Source organism: Melanotaenia boesemani, chromosome 14 (genome assembly GCF_017639745.1).
Source record: "Melanotaenia boesemani isolate fMelBoe1 chromosome 14, fMelBoe1.pri, whole genome shotgun sequence".
In the NCBI taxonomy this organism is placed as follows: Eukaryota; Metazoa; Chordata; class Actinopteri; order Atheriniformes; family Melanotaeniidae; genus Melanotaenia; species Melanotaenia boesemani.
The window spans coordinates 27,383,288-27,410,773 of NC_055695.1; the positions used below are offsets into that span (position 1 = coordinate 27,383,288).

Here is a 27,486-nt window from a genome sequence, read left to right on the forward strand (position 1 = left end):
TTTTTTCTCCACTGTCCTTTCTATTTACTTTCTCTTTTACTTTTAATGTTATTTTGTGCTTCCTGTAATCTGTAAAGCCCTTTGACTCATCCTGTCATGGAATTGTGCTTTATAAATGAACTTACCTTGCCTTGTCTAAATCAAACTGTAGCACTTAAATTGTTACACACACACATTTATGTGTTACATATATGTGTTACATATATATATATATATATATATATAAATATATATATGTGTGTGTGTGTGTGTGTGTGTGTGTGTGTGTGTGTGTGTGTGTGTGTGTGCGTGCGTGTGTGTGTGTGTGTGTGTGCGTGTGTGTGTGTGCTTACATCACAGACTTGTGTAGGACTGTCATGTGCTTGCCAGCAGCACCTATGCCTCACTGCCTCTGGGTTTAAATAGTAGTGTGAGGTAGGAAACATTAAAGAAGCCACACCGAAAATCAAAGATAACCACTGTTTTTGTGCAAGGCTAGTCACACGCATGGCTTTATGAGCGTAGCTATTGTAAAGAAGAAGCAAACCACAACACAAAAAGAAAGCTTCAAACAAGGAACAAGGATTTGAGTGTCTGTATACACATTTAAATACTTGTTTTGCATGACAGCATTATTGAAAACTGAGACATTTGTTAGTCCTTTATATTATAGGTTTCCTTTTGGAAAATGTTTTACTATTTACTACTTTAGTATATAGTCTGCAGGAATTCAATCAGTATGTGAATAAAATGTTTTGTAGGTTATTACATCTTCATTGTTTTCACCAAGAGGTCCTGTCAGAACTTGTAGCTCAAACCAGTGGTGCCCTTTGGCTTGACATTTCATTCCTTTATCAAAAAATATTCTTGTTTGTGAGTAGTACAGGCGGACTTTTGAAAGACATTTCAGCTGCTTTTCTCAGTCCTTCATTTTAGGTTTCGACTCCATGTAATCAAGAACTCCAGTTTCTCCCAAATCTCCCAAAGCAGGTTCGGGCAGTTCTCTTGTTTACTTTTCCTGACCCCGCCCTTGCTTTCTGCCACTTCCTGATCACCTTGGGCTGTTAGAGGTGAGCAGGTTCTGAATTCACACAGGAGCAAGGCTTCTCATATTGGCCTGGAGTTGGAGAATTCCCCAAAGACCAGCTGCAGTATAAAATTTCTCTACTTGAAGACCAAGCAGCCAATCAGCAGGCTCCCTGGCCGGGACAAAGTCCCCTTTCGTGAGTCTCTCCTCCCACTCCACCTCCTCTCTATAGTGGGTATAACATTACACCCACTGCCTGACTTTACCTGTCCAGGTGAGCTGCAGTGTTGAAAGTAAACTTCGCTGATGAAGTTATGTAAGTAACCTTTCCCATTCCATTTTTTTCAGAAGCGTCTTACTTGTCTTAAAAATACTTTACAGATTAAAACTGATTATTTTTAGGTGTCGGAAATCTTTGTTGCAGAACAGGTTAATGGTCTGTGTCAGTTGCATGACAGTTGTTTGCACTGAATCTGTGTGTCTGCGTATTATCACCCTCCCTTTACATTTAAGGAGGAAATAGAGGGCAGCGATAAATCTAGATTTTCTGTTACCTGTGTGTGTCTATGTTCTGTACAGTGTGTTCTGAGCCACTCAACCATTTTGATATTAGAAACACTTCACAGAGCTTCACATCTGCCTACAGCTGTTCATTCCAGACTGAGGTGTCAGGTCTGGCTTAAACTGTGGAGGTTGCTATTAACAAAGACACAGGCCACCACACAAACATAAGGGCTTCATGTAGAAATTAGCAAAAGGGTAGGAATTATAGTACTATGCCAAAAATGTTGCTTTACATCCAATATGCTCACTTTATATGGAACAAAATGTGCTAGATTATGAAACACAAATACTATTGTGTTCTGTAATATTATGCTATATTAAATTTGGGTCTAGATCATAATGAGTGATGCTTATGACAGAAATCTTTATCAGAAAATAAATAGATAAAATATTTTCATTTTCAATGAAAACTACTTTCACTCGATCACAAAATGATTCATTACAAGGTTCTTAATATGGCATCCATTAATCCCTTTTTAATTATTAACACAAAGTGTCACTCATCAGTGTATCTGAAATAGTATCTGGTGTTTTTATTCACCTATTATTTAGTTGTATGCTATTACAATTATGATGTTTGGAGAAAGAAAAAAAAAAGGCTTACTGGAATTTTTCTGTTCCGGGGCAAGTCTGAACACAACCAAGTATGTTGGAATCTGTGCATGTTGGATTTGACATATACACTTAGTGCCTTTAACTCCTGGCTGCCTGGTGATATTTTTTGCTCGGGGCCATTATGATGAAGCTGTTTGTAATAACTGCAAACCTGCATTTTTTTTTATGCTCTAATAACTGGTGTGTTCATAAGAAACTCTGTGAGTGTGGGCTCCGTCACTGTGCGTCAGTTATTAAAGATGTTTCCTCTGTTTGACTCACAGAGCAGTTTATGGTTTCGATAATGTGACGCCACCTCTGCTGCAGGTCTACTCCGTGACAGTTAAAGATGTATCATTACGTTGCTCAAAATAAGATCTTATCAATGGAATCACTCTTCTCTGTCTGATTGGCAAAATGGACTTCTCATTTTGAAGGACTTGTTTGATTGATCCAGATACTATTCATTTTCTCTAGTTGATAATGAAAAGATGAATACATGACAACATGCTAACTCAGTGTGGACAGCAGGAATCCTGACGCAGGAACAGTTATCTTGTCACTGCTTTGGTTTTCCCAGTTAATCATTCGAAAAGGGAGCTGACCTGACTCAGTCTTGTATCATTAATAACATGTCAAATCATCAACGTTCAAACGAGAAAAAACTGAGATTGAATAAAAAGTTTTGTTTACATAAAATGTGTGGGGAAGAATGAACCGTCTTAAACAAACAATTCTTTCTATTCTCAGAGACTGAAAGGCAAAAGGAACAGCTTATTGAAACAAGCCTTGACTACATTCCGAAGTCAAAGAAAAAACTTGAGTCTTACTGATATTTGTATAGACTTAAGAGGAAGAATTATAGAGCCTAAAAGCTTCTCCTTTCTCCTGCTTGTTGTGGATACTGAGTTTCTAGTGTAATCAGTGATGTAGCATCAGCAGGTTGTCATGGTTCAGGTTCAGCCAAGCCAAGCCAAGCCAAGCCAAGCCAAGCCATCTCTATTTATAAAGCACTTTACAACAGCAGCTACTGAACAAACTGTTGGATAAAAATAAAACAAAAATAAAACAGAAATATAAGAAATAGTACAATCAAAGCAATAAAAGCAACTTTAGTACTGGGTTAAATGCCAGTGGAAAAAAAGGTGGGTTTTAAGAAGGGATTTAAAGTTGGGCAGTAACGAGGCCTGTCTAACCTGCAGTGGTAGTGACTTCCACAGTATTAGCCCCACCACAGAAAAAGCTCTGTCTCTTGTGAGCTTCTGCTGCTTCCCCCGCACCTTCAGTAGCCGCTGATCAGCTGACCTGAGGGACTGGGAGGGGGAGTACAGGTGTAGCAGCTCAGAGAGGTGGAGTGGGGCAAGGTCATGTAAAGACATAAAAACAAATAAAATTATATTAAAATGAACCCTAAAACGAAGAGGCTGCCAGTGCAGTGTGGCTAAAAAAGCTAAAAATGTGCTCTCTTTTCTGTGTAACAGTCAAAAAATGTCCAGCAGCTTTTTGCACCAGATGCAGAAAGGGCAAATATTTCTGAGAGACACCAAAACACAATGCATTACAATAAACTAGCCATGTTGAAAATAAAAGCATGTATCACTGTTTCAGAGTTTTAAAAGACCTTTTTAACTTTTCCTAGCTGCCTCAGCTGGAAAAAGCTGACTTTGACCATTGCACTGATCTGCCTGTCTAGATCCAAATCATTGTCCCTACTGACACCCTGATTGTTGACAGTAGGTTTAAATTATTGTGCCAGAGGGCCCAAGTCAACAGGAGAGGACCCTCTGGCACCAGGACCAAAAACCATAACAGCTATCTTCTATTTGTTAAAATAGAGAAAGTTTAAAGTCATGCGGCCTTTGACTTCACCAAGACAAACTAATAATGATTTTAGGGAATAGGAGTCCTTACGTTTAAAGGGCACATAGAGCTAACTGTTATCAGCATAAAGATATAATGCACACTTGTGCTTGTTAAGAACTTACCACAGGGGAAAGAGGTACAATGAAATTCAGGTTCATCAACTCTCTTACGTTGTCTTTAGTATGAGCAGTGGTCTAACAGGATTGCTGCAGCACAGCCATGCTTTCACCTCTGGGATTAGGAAATAGCCTAAGAGGGTTGATGCTCCTCAGGTGCAGGTGTGTCCTCTGAATATGCCATTCTGAAAAGAGGGTGTGGAGGTGTATATTTGCATTAGTCTGTACTTGTAGATGCACGTATTTGTGGGAAAGGGTTGTTATCACATAATCCTCATTCCAAACTCTGATTATGATGGATTCACAAACACAGGATAAGATGTTAGTTATTACCATGGTGAATTGTAGTCATAGACTCATAAACGGGGGGGTGTTACCATCTGTAGTGCTCCTTTTGATCACAGGGTGTTTTCGGCCTTTCACACTATATACCCTAACCCAGTGTTTCTCAATCCTAGTCCTCAGGGACCACTGCCCTGCATGTTTTAGTTCTGTCCAACTCCAGTACACCTGATTCAGATTAACTGAACTGCTTGTCAAGTTCTTTGCAAGCCTGCTTAACAAGCCCTTCATTTGAGTCAGGTGTGTTAAAGATGGACACTTCTAAAAGAGGCAGGGCAGTAGCCCCCGAGGACCAGGACCTATGTCATCTTGGAGAGCATTTATGCCTTCCTTTTCCACTCCAAAGGCCTTCTTCCACCATTTCCTAAGCTTTCCCCTTTCTTGAAAAAAGGTGCTTGATCTTTTCCCTCCTGTAGACTGGTGGGACAAGAATCTCTTTAAAACCAAAACATTATACTGATAGATGGGTTCCAAAAAGTTGGAGGTGTACATGTGTTGAAACTGATTTAAATTATGGATTCCTGGAGAGCATAAAACCACTTTCGTCTTTTATTTTCTTTAAATCGTGTCTTTTTCAAGTTTTCATCTCCTCCTAGTAGACATTTGCTCTCTCTCTCTCTCTCTCTCTCTCTCTCTCTCTCTCATTTTCTCTCATTTTCTCTCATTTTCTCTCTCTGGCTTTCTTGTGATGAAAGTACTTAGCTCCATAGATCAGGTCAGGCCTCAGACGCAGCAGGTGCCACAGTGTGTGATGAATCAGCCATGTCACTGCAAGTTCTCAGAGGGAAAGTTCATCTTTGTTAAGACTTCTCAGTCTTTTCTTATTAGCTTTCCCCTCCCAAACATGCTGAAAGACACCAAGGTTTTAATGACTGCCATCAGCTTCTTAATGATTATATTAAAATAAAGACAGTTTTGAAAATTTAGTGGTCACTTGATAGAATTATAACTGCACATGCTCTGATACAGTACTGTATGTTCTATGATGCAAGGGTTTTATATCAAAGTCTGTTTCTTGCTGTGCTTTTCAAAAACTCAATCAAGGGAGACTGTGTGCTCACTTAGAATAAAACTAGCAATCACATTACATTTAAATATAGTTATCAAGTTTTGTTATTGGTGGTATTTTTTAAATAATATATAGTGTCTCATTAAGCAGCCAAGACCCAGTAATGGGTCCAGAAACAAAGCAAGTGGAGCGCCAACAAGATTGCTGTTGCCAAGGTGACAAGTGCCTGACTGAGCCCATCTGTTTGTGTCCATGTGCTCGAGGAGCCTGCCTGTTTTGGATATGACGTGTACGCTGGCAGGCTTGTAATGGAGAGCACAGTGTAAGCCTGTATAGCAGTAAATAATAACTTAGCATGACTGAAATCATGTTGCATCCTGTTATGGATTGACCGTGATGAGTGATTGTCATGCAGCCCACTGAGCAGAGAGCTACAGACTTATCAGTGTGAATCTGTGTCTGTAGTGGCTGCTGAGATGAGTAATATTGATGTTCCTGCATCCAGAGTAGAAATCTCTCTAGTTCGATATCTCTTTTCTGTGCCAGTGGTGAAAATCTAGAAAACAAAGAAAAAAAAGTTGGAGAATGCTGCACTCATTAACTGCTGCAGTTGTTGGCATGTGTGAAAAGAAGATATTCACATTCTTGTTCCCCTCCTACAAGAAGAAACTATAATGTCTAAAACTATAAATCTTCTTCAGTCTGTAATAATTATAGTCTCCATATCCTTTTCTTCTGACATGCAAAGTAACTAGTGTTGCTAAGGTATGGTACTCCATGGTCAAATTGCTCTGACTACTGAATACTGCAGCTAAAGTAAAGCAAAACTTTAGCTACAGTTTTGCTTGACCAAATCTGACCAAGGATTTTTGATGCATAAACCTAGCCTAAACTTAACTTGAACTCGGGTGTCCAGGACAGAGTTCCAATTGTTCCACCAATGCTTCAACACTTAGATGATAAGTCAGTCATTTGTGCTTGTATCTAGACAGTTCGCTGTTTGCATCAAATACTGCCAGTGCATAATGCCAGCCACATCACAGATGTGGATATACTTGTGTCCATATGTGTCACACATGGACACACATGTGTCATATGTGTCCATGGTTTGCAAGAATGTAATTATTTTTTCTTGTGCCTAGATTAGGGCTTAAATAACAAAGGATTAAGTTATAAAGTCTGGCTCCACTTACTAACATACTAACAGTACTAACAGTACTAACATCAAAATGCTAATCTGCACTTGTCATTCATTGCCCACTGTATTTCTGGTTCTTACAGATCTCCCCTGCTAATGATATCCTTCAATAATCCAAAATGACCTCCCACCTCCTGCCTTCCAAATGAGCCACAGAAGGAAAGTATACAGTCTGAAGTTGCCACGGTGATGGCTGAAGCATCAGCTCCTCCCCTCTCCCCATCAGACTATGGAATCTTGTCACCACCTCCTGACCTGTGCGCTTCATGTGGCCACAGTCACAAACTGGAGGAGAACCATGAGTACCTCTACAAGGATGAGGTAGATGATGAACTTGTCTGCCACATCTGTCTGCAGCCTCTCATCAGGCCTCTGGACACACCCTGCGGACACACCTACTGCCAGGAGTGTCTCACCAACTTCCTGCTGGAGAGCGATTTTTGCCCTGTGTGCCGCACGCCCCTCATGCTGCAGAGCTGCAGGAAGCCTAGCCTGCTGGTGCACAAGCTGCTGGACAAGCTGAATGTAGCCTGCCCCTTCATTGACCATTGCACTGAAATACTGCCTCGTGGTGAACTGGAAGACCACATCAAGAGCAGGTAGGCTGGAAGAAACAGTCTAACTACTGTTTTGGAAAATAAGGTGACCTTAATAAACATGTAAGCATGCACTTCAGCCTGTCTTTAATTTACTGTTTCTATTTGTTCTTGTTGTCTGCAAAAACTACAATGACCTACAGTTAACACCCACTCTGAGATTCCCACCCTTCTTTGCCCATCATCATTTACCCATAGCTCCAGTCCCAACTGGGAGGGACTCCTCCTCCAACCAGGCTTTCATCTAACCAGGCACAGTTCCTCTGCTTATATATCATTAAAAGGTTTTACTTTAGTGTCCCTCAGTGTTAGTCTACATTCATTAATGCTCATTAACACTCCTCTAGCTCAAATGCTGTAGGATAAGAGTATCTGATTAATCATCACACACAAGTACCATAGTGTTTCCTTTTCACTTGCATCTAAAACCTAAACACAGTTTGCTTAAAGCTCCTGAAATCTATCAAAGAGTAAGTTTTTCTTTCCAAACTCTCATTTTACCTACCAGCTTTACATACTCCCATTTCCCATGCTGTTCTCCCTTTACATCATCATTTCTACTCCATCTTTCCCTCTTTCAGTTTTCCCCCACTCCTTTCCCACATGTGGTGTGAATGTTATAATGAGGTGTGGATCTCTGAGGCCGTTTCCCAGAAGGGTTTGGCCCTTCTCCCATAGTTTAAGAGTGTTATCTGTAGAGGTGAAGGGGCCATGTCCAGGGAGATGACTAAGATTGGTTTCAGTGAAATACCCATTTTAGCTTTTCTATCATACTCCTGTGGTTGTGGCAGTGACTTTAACACACCTTCAGTTAAACAGATTTTGCTTAACAATGCTGCTAAAGATGTTTGGAATGACATACTGAGCTTAAAACAGTTTTAAGTAAAGACTGATGTCAGATTAATGGAGCAAATAGTGTGAGCGTATGCAGGAAAAGGTCAGAGTGGCTAAATCTATCAAGCAAATGTCAGATAAAAGCACAGGAGACTAGTTATTGCATTTGATTACCATCCCAATGCTTTCTTCTCTGTATAGCTATTAGCATTAACAAAAAGGTTTATTATTTGAACTTTGACTTTGAAAATTCTCATAAATACAATGGAAACCTAACTTCCACTATTATGTAATAGTACTGTAAGTCTAACGAGTTATTTATCAATTATTTTTTGGCAGCAGTGAGTTGTATTTTGATTATTAACTAAGGTCAAAACACACTTCAGACCCTTCAGTGATCCTTTCTGTGTGCCACGTGGAACACATCAGCATTAGTAAGGATCCTCTGTTAATTGCCTCTCTGTCTGTTAGCGTCTGATAAATTAAAATCACTGATCTCATATTGACATTAATTTTAACCACATTTATTTCTAAAATGCTTCCTATTGCAGAATCTGAACCATGGTACTCTAGCAAATCTCAGTTCAGCTGCTTGGTTGAAAAACATTTTTCTATCTCAATAATAGTAAACACAGTCAGAATAGGTAAAATGGGAATAAAGCCTTAGAAATAGGTTTTTACAGCCTGTGTACATTACATCACACTAATCTCTGCTGTTATTTTTAGTTATAATGATAACCCAGTAGATCATCTCTGGCTTTTTGCTTCTCCAAAGTCTGGCAGTAGGTCAGGAGCTGTAATGACTGAGACAGCCACACCATCTGGTCAGGGCTGATTTCATACTAATCTAATCATTCATGACCTTTATTGGCCTTTGGATGGAGGAATTGACTTTCTGGATGCATCTACTGCAATCAAGAGTAAAATCTTAGCTACAGTGTGTGACCTGTGGTATTTCTGTTGGCTTTGTTAGTTTGTGCTGTAAGGACTTGCAATGAATTCAGAAGGAGCTCCATTCTTTGGCTGAGGGTTTTCATTTTTTTTTCTTCTTCTTTTCTGTAGGCACTTACAGGTATGTGCATGTGAATGAGCTACCTCTCTGTAATGCTCTCGTGTTTTGTCTAGTTATTTTATTCACATATATATGTCGATAAACATTCTTGCCTTGAACTTGTTGGTGCTTCCTTCTGCTTGTTCATACTTGTTCTTTTGCGAAAACTATTTTATTAACTTCCCTCCAAAAATGAACTAAATTGTCAAGAAACTGTTGAATACTGTTGAATGACTGTTTGAGCACAGTAAAGGTGCAGCCTCCATTTATTTTGCTCTCTAAGTTTGAGCATATTTTCCTCCCATAGTGGTAGACAGAAATACACAAAGCGGTCCTACAGCAGTTGTTTACAAAAACACAGGAAGAGACAATGGACACTTGTAGCATACCACTTCTTTTTGACTTGTCAAAACCTCCTCTTCCTTCCTTACTCATGCATTTGCAGACAATCCCCTCGGTTTGTATTCATAGTACCTCTCTTGTTAGATTGTCTCTGTACATTTGAATTTGAAAAATACATAAAATTATGTAACATAATTGAAAAGATAAATATTTAGTCTTTTCATCAACCAGAGGAGCTGGCTGTTGTTAGTAGGAAAGGGAAAGGAATAATCGGATGAGAGTATGCACATATGTGTACATTATGATGCATGTTTGTGCGATCGAGTTAATGTGAGTGCATGAAATGACTCCTGTGGGGCAGACTGGCTTCTGTTCACAAAACTGCATCCTGTCACAATCCAATTACTTTTCCATTTCCTGCATGCCCTGTGGTCTTGATGTACGCTCTGTTCAAATACCGCAGGACAAGGTACGCCACAGCAAACTTGCATGCATGCATTAACACAAATGCACACACGCAAACAAAGCAGGCCTGTAATCATGCTACCTCCATCCATGAAATATTCATTCAGACAAGGTATTTACACCAGTTAAGTGACTTTCTTGAGGGCAAAAAACAGTTATAAATTCAGATAACAGCAAAGGAAAAAAGGAAAGACGAGGAAAAGTAATCAAAGGATGCATTTGATGGTTACATTAAGATAAAATTATATGAAAATAGACAAAGAAATAGAGTTTCATTCTTAAAGTTTTTTTAATCCCCTTCTGCTGTGTGTTTACAGGTGGATATAAGAGACAAAACAGGATTAAAGCAATCTTGTGAACACTTGAAGGAACCTCCTTACAATTAGCATCTCTATTATGCTCTTATAATCAAAACTTGTCTTGAAGTTAAAGCTGGCTGCTGCCACCAACACCTGACGCATACCTCTTTCTCAGTCCCTACCCAGTTCCCAGATTCCAGCACAGTCAAGCAGTGATGTTGTATGGGTTTAACCTTTGATTTAATAAATCACCTATCACCTTTTATCTTTCACTCTCTCCTTGCATGTTCTAAAAAATAATGGATCTGTAGATGAATGACTTTGTAAGCAACTACAAACGTTCTCTTAGTGCATTAAAGACTTACTCCTAATCTTCCTCTTTTTATCCTCATCTTTCACGTTCATGTCACCCAAAACAACAAGCTCCAAGCCCTGCAAAGAATATTGATTTGCCGGTGTGTTTTGGTCATGCTCTGCCCTTTTTTTCCACCCATGTAGGCAGATTCTTTTGAGTGATCAAACCAATCTGCTGCACTGGGAGCAGTCCATTGTTAAAGAGAGGTGGAGGGTATGGAAGGCAACATTTTCTCTCCTTCCACTCTATCCTCCCCATCCAGGGCAGTGTATGTGCAGGGGAAGGGGAGGTGAATGCAGAGGTGGTATGTGTGTGTATATGTGTCTAAGACTGTATGTGTGTGCATGCATGTGGAAAAGGCAGAGCCAATCAGAGCAGCTCCAGGTACAGTTACCCCCGTCTCTTTTATTTTGGTCTGCTCCATCCCCCCCTTCAGTGGTTTCTGCTGCAGTATAAGTCACAGCCTGCGCTGTTCTCTCTGACATACACACACGCACACACTCACAGAGGGAGACCGACATGCACACACACGCATACGAGCATAAATCCTCTTACAACTCGGCAGTGCCCAGAGCAGATTAAGGGGCTGCACATCTCAAATTGTATTCCAAATGTGCCACCTTTGCATGGGTCTGCTTCCTCTTCTTCCTGCACTTTTTCCTCTTTCTGCTGTGCCACAACAGGACATCTCCTCTGCACCTTCTTCTGCTGCTTCTTCCTCTTTCGCTCCGTCTTCAACCTCTGGCAACCAGCCCGTTTGCCTCTGCAGCTGAGATGACCAGGCAGCCGGCTTGAGGCAGAGGAAGAGACTCACAGTAGACAAGGGGTGGTGGAAAACAGAGGGGGGGAAGAGAGACTGGAAAGGTAGGAAGCAAAGGATTAAATTGCATCTGAGAGCACTTCTTTGAAAGAAAGAAAGGAAGGAAGACAAAGAGGGTGGGTTTGAGGGGGGTCAGCACGGCCAGGGTCGGAGAATTGGAGGTGGAGGAGGGGGAGGGGGAGGAGGGGGGGAACAGGAGAGAAGACAGCCACAGTTCAGGGAGAAGAGAACGAGGGCTCAAGGAGCTGGGGGGGCGGGAAGGGAAGAAAAAATAAAGAGCTGAGCGTTGATCATGAAGGCTCTGTTGCTGCTGGTTTTGCCCTGGCTCAGCCCGGCCAACTACACAGACAATTTGGGTAACCTGCACATCCTCTATTCCGAACTGTGAGTACACCACTCAGCCTCCTCCTGCATCCTTTCCACTAGCATCACCTCATCCCTCTCCAACCATCAAAACACTGTGCAGCTGTTAATGTACTGTTGTGCATTTCTTCTCACTTTTCTCAGCCATCTGTGTGTGTATGTGTGTGTTCATGTGGCCAAGTAATGTGTGTTGCAATGTTTACATTTGGATCATCACATGTAGAGTCAGAGCACTCCTCTTTGATGTGAAAATGAGCAGCCAATGGCATCCCAAGGCTTTGGTAACTGGTGGCTGTGCCACTGGGATGCAGCAGAACCAGCAGGTAGTGCTTCGCGTTGTTCAGGACGGTTTGGATGCTACAGAGCAACACTGCAGCATGGGCATCTTTCCTTTTCTCTGTTTCTATTCAGCGGCATGTTAGTGTGTATTGATGAGAGCAAAATGTCAGCTCGCATTGCTGACAACTGTAGACTTTAAACACTGTGTGTACATTGAGTCTGCCAGAGCATATGGATGACTGTAAATACAGTGTGTTTGCTGGTGGAATTAACTCTCACCTCGGCATTAAAAATGTAAAGCTGTCTTCTCTCGGGTTGCATCACTGAAAGTCACACAATCCTTTATGCACACACAAAGTCAATTTAAAAGGTAGCTTGTTGTACAAAAAATACAAATTTATCCCTTTCATTTAATATTGTACTAGTAGAAAGATGGAGATTTTAATTTTTTGCATGAAATTTGATGCCTCTCATCAACCTGAATGATTAACTATACTCTATACCCTACAGTACATCACACAGCCTTCATTCTTGGCTCCTCATTCTACAAACAGTGTTTTAAGCTCTGTATTGGCCCCCAGACTCTAATTACACGTTTTAATATTGGCAACACTCAACAGCTCCATATGAAGCCTGAGCTCTCTGTTCCCCGAGCAGGTCTATGGCTTGCCTTGTCCATTCGGACAGAAATGTCTCATTATGTTTTACGAAAACATAGAACAATGGAGAACCAAGAAAATCCCCTCATTTTATTGTATGCTCTCTTTCCACTGACTGGTGTTTTAGTGGCTCTAGACACCAGGAGTCTGTGTTTGACAACAATACCATAAAGGGAGCAGAGAGAAATGAAAGAAGGGTGATGCAGGAAAATGAACTGAAATGGTTGGGAGATGTTTGCGTGTATACACAGAGAGAATGGCTGGACAGTGTGAGAAGAAAAGTTGGATGTGTTGGTGCTGCAGAGGCAAAAGGAAAGGGGAGATGAGAGGAGACAGGAGGGTATAAGGTCACTTCCTGTGCCTGCCTTCCATCTGGCCATACATACGGCTGCTATGCTGATGGCATCCAGCACGCCCAGTACGTAAGCTCTTTCAGAGAAGGTCTGCCTGTAAATAAAATGATCAGACTGCTAAAGCTCACTGAGCCCACAAAGTGGGGAATATTGACAGGGAGTGTTGGAGAGTGTTTCTGTGCTGGTGACAGTGAGGGTTTTTTTGCTGATTATGACATGACAGAGAGAGAAACCAGGAGCAGACAAACGCGGACGTGGTGTTTTTCTGCCTGACTAGAGAGCAGTGCCACACCATTTGTCTTTATCCACACTGTTGACAGGAGCAGCCTCCAGCTCCGCCTGCCTTTTCTCCTTCCCCCTCTTTCTTTCAGCAATGTCTTTCAATTTATGTGATTACTCCAGTTAGTTTATAATGCGCGAGGAAAATGAGAGCGGCTGCAATCTGTCTCGCTCACACATCAGTGTGCACACTTTGATTTGTATGCACACTGTACTTGCTATGTCTAGATGTAACTAACACTGCAGAGAGGGGATACATTTTTCTTTCTAATGCTAAATAGAATGTCTTTATTGCCACGAACACAGCTCTGATGCAAAGAGGAGAGAAACTAGGTTGTCATATTTTTCTTTCTAGCAGATATGTACACCACTAGGTTTTGTTTTTTTTTCCTCCCCCAGTCCACATGGCCTCCCTTGATGATAGTGAAGTGCTGTAGAGCATTCATGATAAATCTGTGTTCATTGCTGAGCCTGAGCTGAGATTTCTTAAACACCTCGATTAGTTTAGCTTCCGTCATTTCAGCCCTAATCTAGTAGGTGTTTGATCACAATGAGCTGTGCTCACTCCCAGTGATCCGGACATCATTAGCATGGACGCATTCTAACAGGATTACCCACCTGGCCGCCGCACACTCATTGAGTCTTAACAATACCAATCATTTGTTTATACCAGGTCTGCCTTGAGTTAAAGGCTAAGCATCATGCAGTGCCCTCTTTGGCCTTGTGTCTGCTGTAAGTGTGGGGCAGGCTTAACTAATTAGACTTTTGTCTGGATTAAATATTAATCCCTGCTCTGTGTGAGACAGCTCTTCTTGTCATATTGTATTTAGCAAGTCCAAATACTTGAAGGCCAGTGGGAAAGTGGCTGAAGACTGATAAATCTGACTGCTCTCATACCCTCACTAACCACTCCTGGAAAGAAAATCATGGGAATGATTCCTGTGCTCGGTCTGAAGCACATTCTATGAATCTATCATGGGAGTATTTTTTATGCATCGGTGCACGCAGGCTACAAGCAACAGCACGGCCAAACAACAAAAGAAACACAGGGCAAGGACACAAGGAGGGAATGCTCTAAAGATGTAGAATATATATATATATATATATATATATATATATATATATATATATACAAAATAGTTAAAGCCTAAATCTCACATTACACGTCACATAAAACAAACATGCGTTAAACAACACACCAAAAACCCACATTTTACTTGGGGAAATTGAAGTGTGCAAGATTTATGTGCACATTTTTACAGTCACAAAGAACAGCTGAAATATGTATGTATTAATTTATTCATGAGGGGAAGTGAGCTGCAGGTCAGAGCGCCTTCCTCTCAGGTTTGTCATTGTTGAAGCAGAAAGACAGCAAAGTGAACAGGTTAAGGCTAAGAGATGGGACTGAGTTTGCTTTATCATGAAAAAAATAAAATAAAATAAAACATTGTACCTAATTTAAATTTGTTTTAAAATGGGTGCTTTCATATCTGTGCTGAATCATTTACATCCGCTGCCCTACATATTTGCATCCCTGAGGATAGAGACATTGTGAAAAGTGGTGTTTGTTAACCTTTGCCTGTGACTGGGAAGCTGCTGTTTATGGGCTTTTCAGGCTTGACATGTTTAACATGAAGTAACATCTTCAGCCTCCTGTCTGCAGCAAGCTAATCTGTAGGAATGGTTCCATATGAGCGGCCTGTCAGACAGCAGAGCGTAACTGACAGCAGAGAGGAGAGCGGTGTGGAGTTAATCTCTCATGTGAGCGGTGGCCTGGCGTGTGCAAGGGCTTTGGGTCGGGCAGACCAGTGCTGGCTGTGGTTCAGGCTGTTGTACCGTGGCACATGGAAGGAGATAAAACCAGAACACTGCCAAGAGGTAGTGTGGCACAAAGAGAAAACATATAGCAATGTGGGACAGCTGCCTTGTGGGGATTCTCTAAGATCAGGCACCGTATAGCGTATAGGGGATTACAGTTGGAGTTGCTAGTGCTTTAGTGAGAGAAACAAGCATTTGCGATAAGGCTGCAGGACTGGAAAGCAGCCACTGTTGAGGTGGACATACATAAGGTGCATTAGTAAGCTGAGATCCAGCTCAGCCAGGTAGCAAAAAATAAATCAGCTCAACTACTTCCTCTGCTCTTCTTCTGTGCTGACAAAAGGAGGGAGAGATTGCCCTCTTAGTGGAAACCAGACACTGACACAGTAACTGCTGCATAAATATTCTTCCAGCCTGATCATGGGGTTAGGGCTCAACTGATGATCACACATATTGATTGGCCAGAAAAAGCATGACTCAGAGTTTGGGCTGCTTCTAACCGGCTGACTCGACTGACATTATGCTGCCCGTGAAGCTCGTTCTCCTCGGCGCTCATAAACACTCAGATGCACTGAGCATGCCCAACCTGCCCGGCCTCTGAACAAGAGCACAGCGAAAAAACGCCCAGGTTTATCTGCTGCTACACACATTCCCTCTTGTTTTCATTAATCTTCAAAGGCACTGAGAAGTAACACCCAACCCTGACGTCCTATTTGAATTTTAGTAGATCAGTCTCTGAAAAGCTGTCCCCTCTAGCTGCGGCCTCATCCCCTCCTCATGCAGCAGATGGGATTACCCCTCAAAGCAGGCGGATCCAATCAACACACCAGTGCATACTCTGATTAACACTCCTCTAGTTCATCATTAACTGGATTACTCTGTCTTTATGCCGCTCTCCCTCCCTATTTATCTATCTATCAATCTGTCTATTTGCCCCCACTCAAACTTAACTTTATGGGTTTGGCATGTGGCCCTTGTTTGTGGAAAGGAAGTAATTGATATACTAATCTAATTAAGGAAAGATATTTTATTTACATTTTATCAACATAAATTCAGTTCATTTCTATTATTCCCTCCCAAATTTCCACAAGCATTGTTCACTAGATACCTGTTTGTGTTTATGAGTGTATGCCTGTGTATTATGGCCACAGGTGCTTCCCCAGAGCTCTATATTGTTTTTGTTTTTTTGTTTTGTTTTTTTTCACTTCTCTTGAGCAAGGTACGCTTGGGCCTTGAGCCTAAAGTTGTTACAGATAGTGTTTTCCTTGAATCAGCTGGATTGGTGTTCAGCAAAGCCAAGTCCATAAAGTATGACTGATTTTAAAGGTTTTCTTTTCTGACTGCATTTCTGTACTGCATTATAAGAGCGGTGAGGAGTAGCTGCGGGTAGTTGGATCAAACCTAAGAGTTAGCTGAGCAGAAGATGCGCATGTCTCTCTGAGCTTTAAACTGACTAAGAAGTAGATATATCACCAACTGTGACCATGCATCCCCACATTCATTATTTTTGTTATTACACACTGTTATTCATCACATTCTCTGGTGAGAAGAACCTGCAGGCTGCCTTAAGGCTCATAGTGTTCATGCTTTTCCTTTCCCCTCTCACACATCAGGTGATGCTGGAATATATTTTTAAAGAAGGCAACAGAAAGTCACCTGGAGGAACAGGTTCCTGATGCTGCTTTTATTCTCATAAAGGAGTGACAAGAGGCAAAAAGGTCACATGGAGTTTGCAGTGCTTTAAAGTACACACAATATTGTGGCTTTAAACACCCATGTATAAAAATATGCAGTAAAAACTAAACTTTTATATCCGACTGTCTGGCCTGGAATGGTCACCTTAATGGGGGTAATTTATATTATATGGGAAGACAGCATGATTGTCTGTGGCAGTCAGGGAGTGGAGAGAGTATTTGGGTTAGGAAGGATAATCCACTGACCCCTAAAGAGGATTGGAGAATCTCATGGGCTTTGATGAGTCGTGAGCTGGTGTTTATATCACATCCCAAGAATGGGCTGTTTGTGTCGCAGCCAGAGTGCTTTGGTACCACCACTGTGTCCCCCAAAGGAATTATTGGTAATTGTTATTGCACATAACAGAGGACAGAAAAGGGGAGGAGGAGGCAGGGAAGCATAAGGTAACAAGCAAGTATAAGTGTGTGTCTGCACTCTTTATCATGCCACAGATCCTTGGGTTTAGAGAGATGATGTGATAACTCAGGCTTGCCAGAGACAGGACTACAGCAGTGCTAATGAGCCCCCTCTAAGCTCGGTGATCATCCCCTGAAAAAGGAGAGCATTAAAATAGCTTTGCCTAAGCACTCAAAGTTTCATCATTATACACAAAAGCATCTTTGTTCTTAGCAGAAAAAGAAGACTGGTGGTGTGACGGGATACATGAACATATTCACCTTTCTGACTAGCACATGTTGGCTGTTTGGCTCCTGGACCACCATGATTAGAAAGACAAGGACTTTCTGTCACATTTTCCAGTTTCTCACAACCTCTGCCAACACTGCAGACTTTGGCCGTAACTTTCAACCTCAGACATTAAACACAAAGCATATAGCTAGAGCTTAAGGGAAGTAGGAAGGTTTTAATTAATAGGAGACAAAGCCTTAAGTAAGGCAATCACACACTAAACAATAGCCATGTGTTTCTGTCTCATAAACTCTGTGTTGCTTTAGCCTCCGTGTTTTTTATCTCAACAAAACCTATGACTTGTATCTGTTTCCTCTAGTGCAACACTTCAAATCTGTCTGGGCTTTAAAATCACATTGTAAGAAATGAATGCTTTAGGATCCTTAGCTCACATACTTATAATCTGTGTGTAGGGTACACACATTTAAAAAGAGCTTTTAAAAGTTAGGTAACTGGATGAATCTATGCCACTCACTACAGTGAGTGGCATAGATTCATGTTTTCCATCTTCTACAAATGTCATCTTAAACATCAGTTCCACATTGTCCGTGCAACTTGTAAGACACACAAAAGTCTATCGAAACTGCAAACGTGTGCGTGTTTGTGTGGGAAAACAGGGGTGAAATGTTTCAGTCAGGATCTACAGAGCCATCAGTGCTGCTACACACAGCTTTAATAGAGTAAATCTGTAAATTAATGTGTTAACTCTAGCTGGGAGGAATACATGTTAAATGGGATATTTGCAGGTTTTTCATTATTGGTTTTTGCCATTCACTTTTTGAAAATGTGATATAAAAATGGGAGATGGGAATAATAAGAATCATAAAAATCCTGCAAAAATGCACAGAAGATCTTCAGGCTCAAATGATTTTGTAAGCATTAGGGAATGGAAATAACCAGCAAAGATTAAAATGTCTTGACACACCAGCTGTTTCTGGACTGAGCCAGCAAACAATAAACTTATGTGACTGACGGGCGTCTTCTCAGATATAATTTCCTGGATATTTCTAGAGATTAAAGTAATTCCTGGAAAAAAAGACAAAGCTCTTTTCACTTTCATTATTCGGATGTCCACCCCAGCTGTTGTGTTTGTGTTTGTGTTGTGTTTCCAGCTAGGAAAAGCAATGTAGCTTGTGCAGCTAACTTCTAGCAACGCTGCTTGAGTCATTTTTCTTCATTTTGCAGCTTTTTAAAGGATAGCTCCTGATTAGGTTCTCTTGTTTTTACAATATTTGAAACTAAGCAACAAATGATTAAATGATCAACAGTCAACCCTGCACTACCACCACAAAAGCAAAGTCATCTTATGCTCTCAGTGCTGTGAGTGCCTGTGTTCAACTTTAATTTCTTTAATTGACAGTGAGTGACATAAGAAAATCTTCTGCCCACTTGAGATTGCAGTGCTGCCCCCTCCTCTGCTGCTGATTGAAATATTGCTCTATTCAACCACTTCACTCAGTTGAGTGGTATGTTGCTGCACAGACATGCTTTGTAGCATTTAATTTATTTACTGAATGAATATAAATAACTCACAGTGGCACTGCCCAAACACAGGTACGCACACATGCTGTGTATCACAGTGTCTTTAGTGTTTGGGATCAATAGGTGCTTCAGATTTGTGCCAGTCTTGTCTTGACTCGAGGCTGCAAGTGAGCTGTGGAAACCTCTTTTGGATGAAATGATTTTCCTTGTGAGATATGGACAGAGTGCACAACCTGCTAGACAGCTCTGTAATTGAGACAAAATGCAGCTTCTGATGGTTCAGTGCCCTGAGGGGCTGATGGCCTCCTTGGGCTCAAATGGCTCACCGGTGTGTAATCTTGTTTCTTTTACTGTGATCTGATTTGATTTCAACCATTTTACCTTGCTTTTACTTTAGCTTCTTTCTTCCCTCTCTGTCTTGATATCATGAAACCTCCTAACGCATGAGAATAAACCTTCAGTGTTTTTCTGAGCTACTGTTGAAGCAAAGTCTGGGTCTGATCCAGCTCATTAAAATCCAGTTAATGTTTGTGCTGATGGCTCCGCAGAGACAACTGGAGAGACAAGCCAGAGTTATTCCTGCCTCTGATGAAGCTTTTATGGCTTACAGATGGAGGAGAATTCTCCAATAATACAACACTCTGCTCTACAGGGATATCTTTGATTCACACACAAACATTCTCAATTTAATATTGTTATTGTGGAAAGCCTTTTATGGCTTGTAGCATATTATGGGCATGAGTGTATCTTTGTATGTGTGTGTGAGAGAGGGATGCTGGGGAAATGAGCAGTGGTTGTGCTGTTGTTGACAGCCAGAAGACATCTGGGTCTCAGGAATTACATTTGTTTTTGAGAAAAACAACAATCAAACGATTTCTGTTTTATATTCAGATGCTGTGTCAGTTCCCCACCCTCTCTTCACCAGCGGGTGTTTTCTGGCATTTGTATTGAATCAGCTGTCAGTGATCCTCACGCTCAGTGCCACAGAAACAACCCAGTCTACATGTGATTACATATACTGTCATCAAGATGGTGTACAGGCAGTAGAAAATTATATTTTCCTTTTCTTCAGAAGTAGAAAAAGTTTTCTTCTGGTAGATTCACAAGGAGCTGCTTTGTGAATATTGTAAGTAAGAGTGCCAGATAACGTGTCCTGCCACAGCATTTGTGGTTTGTTGTACAGGCTGTGTGGTATCTTACAGAGCTGCAGTTTGAGCGTTAAGGTCAGATAAGCCGTCTTTGTGTGAGGCTGTCCCACTGCACAAGACCAAGCCTGGAGGATATGCTGAAATCTGCTCATATTAGCATTAAGAATCTGACCTTTTCAATAAATGTTAACATAATTCTGTTTACTCTCACTGTTACACCTTCAACATGTAGTTCATTATTTGAGCATGCTATAAAACATCATCAGTCTCACTTTGTCATCTACACTTCCAGTAATAATTTTCAGCGGCTCCTTAATCGGAGTTTGTGACCTTTTTTTCCCCCATGTGTTCAGGTGTAAAGGGGCTTCTCACTATGGGCTCTCAGCAGACAGGAAGCGACGCTCACAGGAGGGCGAGTGCACCGACAGCACATCAGAGCTCACCATTGCAACGCTGCCCAATGATGGCCCCACCTCCGCTGCCGTGGCCCTCCTGTCAGATGAACCCGGTCTGGTCAACCCCGCCTTCGACCCCAGCATGGAGGACAACAGCCAGTCAGGCAGCATGACCAGCCTGGCGGCTCGCAGCAGCACCAAGAAGAGTGAGTGTGAGTGAGCGAATGGTTGTTTGTGTGCTTTGTGTGCATGGTTATGTTCAGTCCTGCATGATGTTCCTCTGAAGGCATCTGGCAGAAAACAGAAAGCCAGAATGACGGACTGAAAATCAATAGCAAGTAGAGAGATCCTCTGTCACAGTTACGTTGTCAAAAGTGGATGTCTGTGATCTGTATTTAAACATGTATTTACACCTGTGGTTTACCCAGGCGCCCATTCAACCTCGAATACAGTCTTTGTTCTGCTTAATGGTCTCTGATAGAAATCCTATTAACAAATTAGCTCTACTCCTCTTTTCCCCCCACCAATCCATAAAATCTCTCTGTCGAAAACAGTAGAGGGACAAAGGGAGAAAGTCAGGGAGGGCAAGCAGGCTATGCAGTGAAGGAGAACTGGCTGGAGAGGCAGGTTAAACATAGCTAGTGCAAATTTGCGATGCTGCTTGGTGACGTGATTGAATCTCTCCCACCATTTCTCTCGCATGTGAAACCAGGAAGCATTCACAAGTTCCTCTCTATCTCATCGGTGAAGTGAGCTTGCAGGACACCAAATGACGCTGCACCAGCACTTTATGCTCAGCCAGCTGAGCCCCCACCACCACTATAACCACCATGAGCGCCACTACTGCTGAACAAGCTGTCAGCTCCAGCAGCCACTGGCGCTTTTTAAAGAATAATGTAACTGTCAGAAGCCCTTGCATCTTCCTGGGCATGCAAAGGGAGGGAATGGTGCTACAGAGGTCCACACCCGCCGGCACCACCACCACCATGCTCAGAGCATCATCCTGCAGCCTTGAAAGCAACTACCAGACATGAGTCTCTCTGGGCAGGTCTGCTTTGGGTTTGGTCACTAGAGTCCAAAGTGTGTTACATCACTGCTGCAGTTGCACAGCCACGTAACTATCCTCAGCACTCAGACTGAGTTTATTAATTAAAGAGTCATCTGTTGACAGCAGCTCCTCCGTGCATAAAAAAGATGCATTACTTCAGCTTGCTGAAAGTTTGTCAGCAAATAAAACTTAAGATGGAGTCTAAAAAAATTCTTTAGTCTAAATGTTTAGCCTATTTGTGAAATTATAATCTATATTAGAAAAGAAAAGGGCTGCCTGGTGCATCCTTAATAGTTTCTTGTTAAAAGGTAGGCTGCTGTGTCAATTCCAATCACTAGTCAGTCAAGTTTATATGAAATCTATAGTGGGAATGTGCACCTTGGACCTGCAAAATGCAAACATTATTCACCAAAAACATGACTCCATAGTCTGACGTTTGTCATGTTTGTCATTTACAATATCAGAACTCATTTGTAAAACATGGTGTCTGGCCACATCATAAATCTGAATTGTTTTCATTTCAATCTGCTAACAGTTGGCTTGGTGCCAAAGTCTAACTTGAATTTAACCTCTGCAACTTAGAAGATTGTGCCTCATCAGTTTAAAAAAATGTGAGAAGGTAAAAGGTAAATGTGTAAGTAAGGTGTGCTCTGCTGTTTGCCCATCTTTACACAAATGCATCAGTTCACCTCTGTATCTATCTATGTCGCCGTTTCAAAGACACATCCACGGCACATGGACTTCAACTCCCCCACTTTCCACATATGTACCTACTCACAGGACATTGATGCACAACCAGGGCTCCTGAGTCCTGCCTTGCAACAGGCTTTGTTAAATGATCTGTAGTAAGTTATTTGGGTTAAAACTCCACAGAAGTAGAACCCCAGTAGAGCTCCATTTGAAAATCTGTACAACGGGGATCTGAAAGTCCTCAAGGGCCACTGTCCTCAATGTTTAAATGTTTTCCTGCTCCAGCACACCTGATTCAAACTAAAACCATCCAACAACTTGTTGTCAAGTTCTCAACAATAATGATAAATTTGAATCAGCTGTTTTGAAGCAGAGAAAACCTGCAGTGGCCTACAGTGGCCCCCAAAGACCAGAATTGCTCATCCCTGCTGTATAAACAGGTGGAAGGTATGAAAAGTGTGTGGGTGCTTCATAAGGTGACTAAGATGCCAAAAATGCATTTGTGTTGGGGTTTCGGAAAGCCCCTGACCCTCTGATGCACAGGAAGGAAATTAAAATCTGCCTTACAGCTTGTCAAATATTTAACAGGTCATCCCACAGTCATCAAAACAAATCTGAAGAGTAAAACTTTTTCATACAGTATGAAAATCTCATGTCATAGTCTGTCACTAAGCGCTGTTAAAGGAAATGGGTGCTTTCAAACTGGATTTGCACTGTCGTATTGTTATTTCAGCTTTTCAACACTATTTACTGCAACATGCGAACAAAGGTGTTTTCTGCAGAGGTTTGTGACTGGCTGTAACAGCCAGACTCAGACATGTCTGGGCATGTTGAGAGTTAGATCACTTATAAAGGGCCTCTCTTCCTCCCCTCTTTTCATTGCAGTCAGAAATTTTGACCGTTCTTCAGTGAGGAGCCGCTCCTTCAGGAGGTTGAACCGGGCTTTCAGCGTCCTACGGAGGACCAAGAGCGGCAATGCAGTCAGCAATGAGACATCTGAGGAGAGAGACAATGCCAGGAATTCGAGTGTGCCACAGGAAGGTTTGGATCAAAGCATTTACTCCAATCTTTTTGATTCAACAATATCTCTGATGAAAAAGAGAGAGAACTCAACATATATGTTAAAAATGTGCATATTTGTGATGTTCCCTCAGATAGACAGGGAAGGTGACTTGGCTTGGGCCTCGTAGTGTAACAGCAGCATATGTTCCTTTAATAATTCAGCTATAAATTGCAGATTGCATAACTTCACTGGTGCATCACAACAGACAGATCAGAGGGCTGAGGAGGAGTGGCTGCCTGGGGCACTTCAGATAGTGTTGGGATTACAGAGGTCACTGGAGATAGGGCCGATGACATTCCCCTTCCCCTTTCTGCCTCCTGTTCTCCTCTTCTAACTAATCCCTCTTCTCCCAGTCTTCCCCCTCTTTTTCTCCATCCTTAAGAACTCCTGAATCCCCTTCACCCTTAACTCTTCACCTTCAGAGTTACATGAAACAATCCTTAGGGGAACAGTGTCCAGATCCATGAGCTGTGTCCAGTAAAAAAAACCTTATAATGCCATAATATCTTCGAGAGAAGCCTTGTAATGATAAAGTGAAGGAAATACAGTCAGCCTAGTCTATGAGAAAAGATGATGCTTGTTCTCATCACTATGAACCCATGTTCTATGGAAGATGAGCATACACAATGGAAACAAAGGGGGGGGGGGGGGGGGGGGGGTGAGTTGTTCCGGACCAGTTCAATGACACCACCAGCACAGTGTGTTTGAGTAACCTGTCTTCATGATGACACTGCCAACAGAACTACAACAGAACGTATGTTGAATCTCAGCTGCGGTGTGATGGAAAAGGAGAAGAAATGTGGTATTGCGTAAGAATGAAGACTGACTAATGATCAGGGAGTGGATTATTCTCAGAGGCCATCACTGAGGAGGCTGAGTGAATAGATTAAATATTTATTGCCTGCTGCTTGAAAGACAAAGATAGATGGGAAGAAGGAAGTAGAGAAAGAGGAGATGGATATTAAAAAAGTAAAGAAAATAAAGATTTAAATGTAGGGATTATAATGTTTCTACTATATGTATGGAAATATGCAGTAGGGACTAAAGAAATGACCAGATGCATTGAGAAAGACTGAAAGGGTGTGTAATGGCATTAAAGAAAGGTTATATAACAGCTGTAGGACTCTGTTAGTGTGCTTTTCACCTTTTACCCACAGCAATCTCCTGTGATAAAGACAAAATATTGACTTTGGAATAGAGAAAGTGCTGCGCTGAGTTGAATGAACAGCCAAGGCTGTGGTGCTAGAGACACAGAGGGCGACAGCCCACCGAGGAATAAGAGGAGAGGGAGACATTATTCTTAACCAAAGAAAACGAAATAAGGCAAGAACTACATCTTCTTTGTCAGTGACTGGGCAAAGCTATTTGCCAAAATAGCCACTGAAGGTCCCCACCTACTTCTACAAGGTTCAGTTCCGGATGTGTCATTTTGCTGTGGAGGGAAGGGAAACTAAAAGGAAAATCCAAATTTACAGAAACGAAGAATGATACCAGTTTTGTGTGAGCACAACCCCGTGGCTTGGTTATGTTAACTGAGTTTTAAGGTGAAAACAAGCAACATTTTGAAACCATACTTTTATGAAATCCTTTGAATACCTTTTACGATAACATTTTCATTTTGGAGTGTTTGGACCGAGTCAGTGAAGTTTGAGTGTTTTAAAACTTTTGTTAACACCCCCACCCAAGTCATTAGTCTGTGGAAATTTGAAATGGAGGGTTTTCCCAAGCATATTTGCTGCAGATGTACTCTATGTGACTAATGATACAAACATCGAACAGGATAATCAGCCAAGGAAATTTTCCCTCTTGGCTTGTACAAGTTTGTTTTAGTAACCTGAGGGAGTAGAGACAGCTGGTTCCACTGCTGAACCTCTCCACCATGGTCTACCACTCTCTCTCCCTTGATGCGACTCTCTTTCCCCCATTTCCTCTCCTGTTTTATCTGGCTGTTTCTCAAAATGGCTTTTCCTTGTTACTGAGCACTTGAACTAAAGTCAGCCTTTTTGTTTCCCCCAAATCCTCTCTCTTAGTGCTGGCTCTTCCTCAGCTGCATCACCTGATCCCTGACGGGGAACTTACCAGTATTAAAATCACACGGGTGGATCCTGCAGATCCGCTGGCCATCAGCATTGTTGGTGGCAACGAGACTCCTCTGGTCCGTATCCTCATCCAGGATATCTATAGAGAGGGTGTCATTGCTCGAGATGGGCGCTTGTTGCCTGGGGACATGATCCTGAAGGTAAAAAGAAGTTTTAAGAAACATTTAGAAGACTAGATTTAAATCAACCTTTTTAACAGCATTTCTGTTTTCCCTCTCAGGTGAATGGTATTGACATCAGCAATGTACCTCACTGCTTTGCAGTGGCAACCCTAAAACAGCCCTGCCAGCTCCTCCGGCTAACTGTCCTCAGAGAACAACACCACCGCTACCGTTCGCATGGCCACCCACACAGCCATGGCCATGATGTTGCTGGCGGCCACCAGTCTCATGCCCTGGCCCACCATCCCATGAGAGATGACAGCATCCATGTGGTCCTGAATAAAAGCACTCCAGAGGAACAGCTGGGCATTAAGCTGGTGCGGCGGCCAGAAGAACATGGGGTTTATATATTTCATCTGCTGGAGGGCGGCCTGGCAGCACGGGACGGACAGTTGTGTGTAGGTGACCGCGTGCTGGCCATCAACGGGCACGATCTTCGTTACGGGGCTCCAGAGCACGCTGCTCTGCTTATTCAGGTCAGTCAGCAGGGGCGACAGGAAAGACAACAAGCATTAGTATTACACAGAAAGTTCACAGTTGTGACAAATTTGACCAAAATCTGCTGCAGACCACAAACAACTGAGCAGTGGTCTTACTCTGTGTCCCTTAGGTATTAAAGATAATTGTGGTGATTCAAGCTAATTGTGTTGCACTGTTGTGTCTGCACTCACTGCAGTTAATAGTATTTAATTGTGGTGACTCCCTTATGGAGCTGGCCATGCAGCTGCCTCTGGTTCCTGGTTGATGCCAGTCAGCGATGGCGTGCGTTTGGCTAATGTTGGTTAATTGTCGAGCATTTGCAGCTGACTGTGCAGGGTCTCAGAGCTTTAAGTTCCTGTCTGAGCAGTCTGACTGGCTCTTCTAGGTCTCCGAGGAGCCAGGATGGCCTCTCAGAGCATTCACTTTCTGTTAGCGATTAAGAACTGGCAGGGAAAAAATTAAATTAGTCCAATTAAAGCAATAATGGGCTGGACTGGCTAATTCAGGACTCAGCGGAAGGCTTGATGAAGTGAGAGAGTGGGGAGGGATGTAGCCATCCAGTCCTGTTGCTGTGAGACCACTCACATGTGAACAAGTGAATGAGTGGATTAACAGCAAAGTAGGACTGTAGAAGTTGTGACCTGTTTGAAAATTTTACCCAAATTAAGAAAAAATAATTTCTATACAACCACTTGCACACTCATTCTCACATCATGTAACGGTCTCATGTTGTGTGTTGTTTTCTTTAGGCAAGCGAGCAACTTGTCCACTTCATAGTTTCTCGCCAGATCTGCCTACCCACCCCAGATATCCTACAAGAAGCTCCGTGGGGCATGGATGGCCCTCCACCATATTCCCCTGTGGATATAGAGCAAACACTGCTGGTGAGCAGCACACACTGATGCATGTACACAAGAGAAATTAGCAGTGCTAATATGCAGAGAGCAGCTTTGTTCCCCATCTCCTCTCCCATGATAAATAATTCCTTTCAGGTGCAAATGATCCACAGAGGTATTATTCTTCTCATCAAAGCTGAAGCATATCATCCAAGCAATACAGCAGGAGAGTCCAGTGTCTCCTTTCTGATATTGTTACACTCATATTAGCCATTTTTATTTCATAACACATAAAACACCATACATGGCAGGGTTTACGTTTTTTTCCACCACCTTCACCAATTCACTATTTTGTTTTCTCCAGATAAAGAGCTAAGGTGATATGGATTACTATGTTGTGATCTAAAGTCTGAATCCTTGATTTCAAGAATCTTTAAATTGGCAGCCTTAAAGTTTAG

General features: G+C 42.0%; 1 protein-coding gene across 4 annotated transcripts in view; it reads left to right on the plus strand.

Moving 5' to 3' along the window:
• Nucleotides 1-1,056: 1,056 nt before the first annotated feature.
• Nucleotides 1,057-27,486, plus strand: part of lnx1 (ligand of numb-protein X 1) — a 31,118-nt gene continuing 4,688 nt past the window's right edge. The window contains exons 1-7 of one of the 4 annotated variants that reach the window (XM_042006926.1): nt 1,057-1,322; nt 6,776-7,291; nt 20,610-20,863; nt 23,275-23,430; nt 25,483-25,691; nt 25,772-26,188; nt 26,942-27,076. In XM_042006926.1, the coding sequence (XP_041862860.1) occupies nt 6,882-7,291; nt 20,610-20,863; nt 23,275-23,430; nt 25,483-25,691; nt 25,772-26,188; nt 26,942-27,076 (1,581 nt within the window). In that variant the 5' untranslated portion in view covers nt 1,057-1,322; nt 6,776-6,881. Of the gene's footprint in view, nt 1,323-6,775; nt 7,292-11,697; nt 11,839-20,609; nt 20,864-23,274; nt 23,431-25,482; nt 25,692-25,771; nt 26,189-26,941; nt 27,077-27,486 lie in introns of those variants that run through there. The other 3 variants (XM_042006927.1, XM_042006928.1, XM_042006929.1) reach the window with 3 other exon arrangements.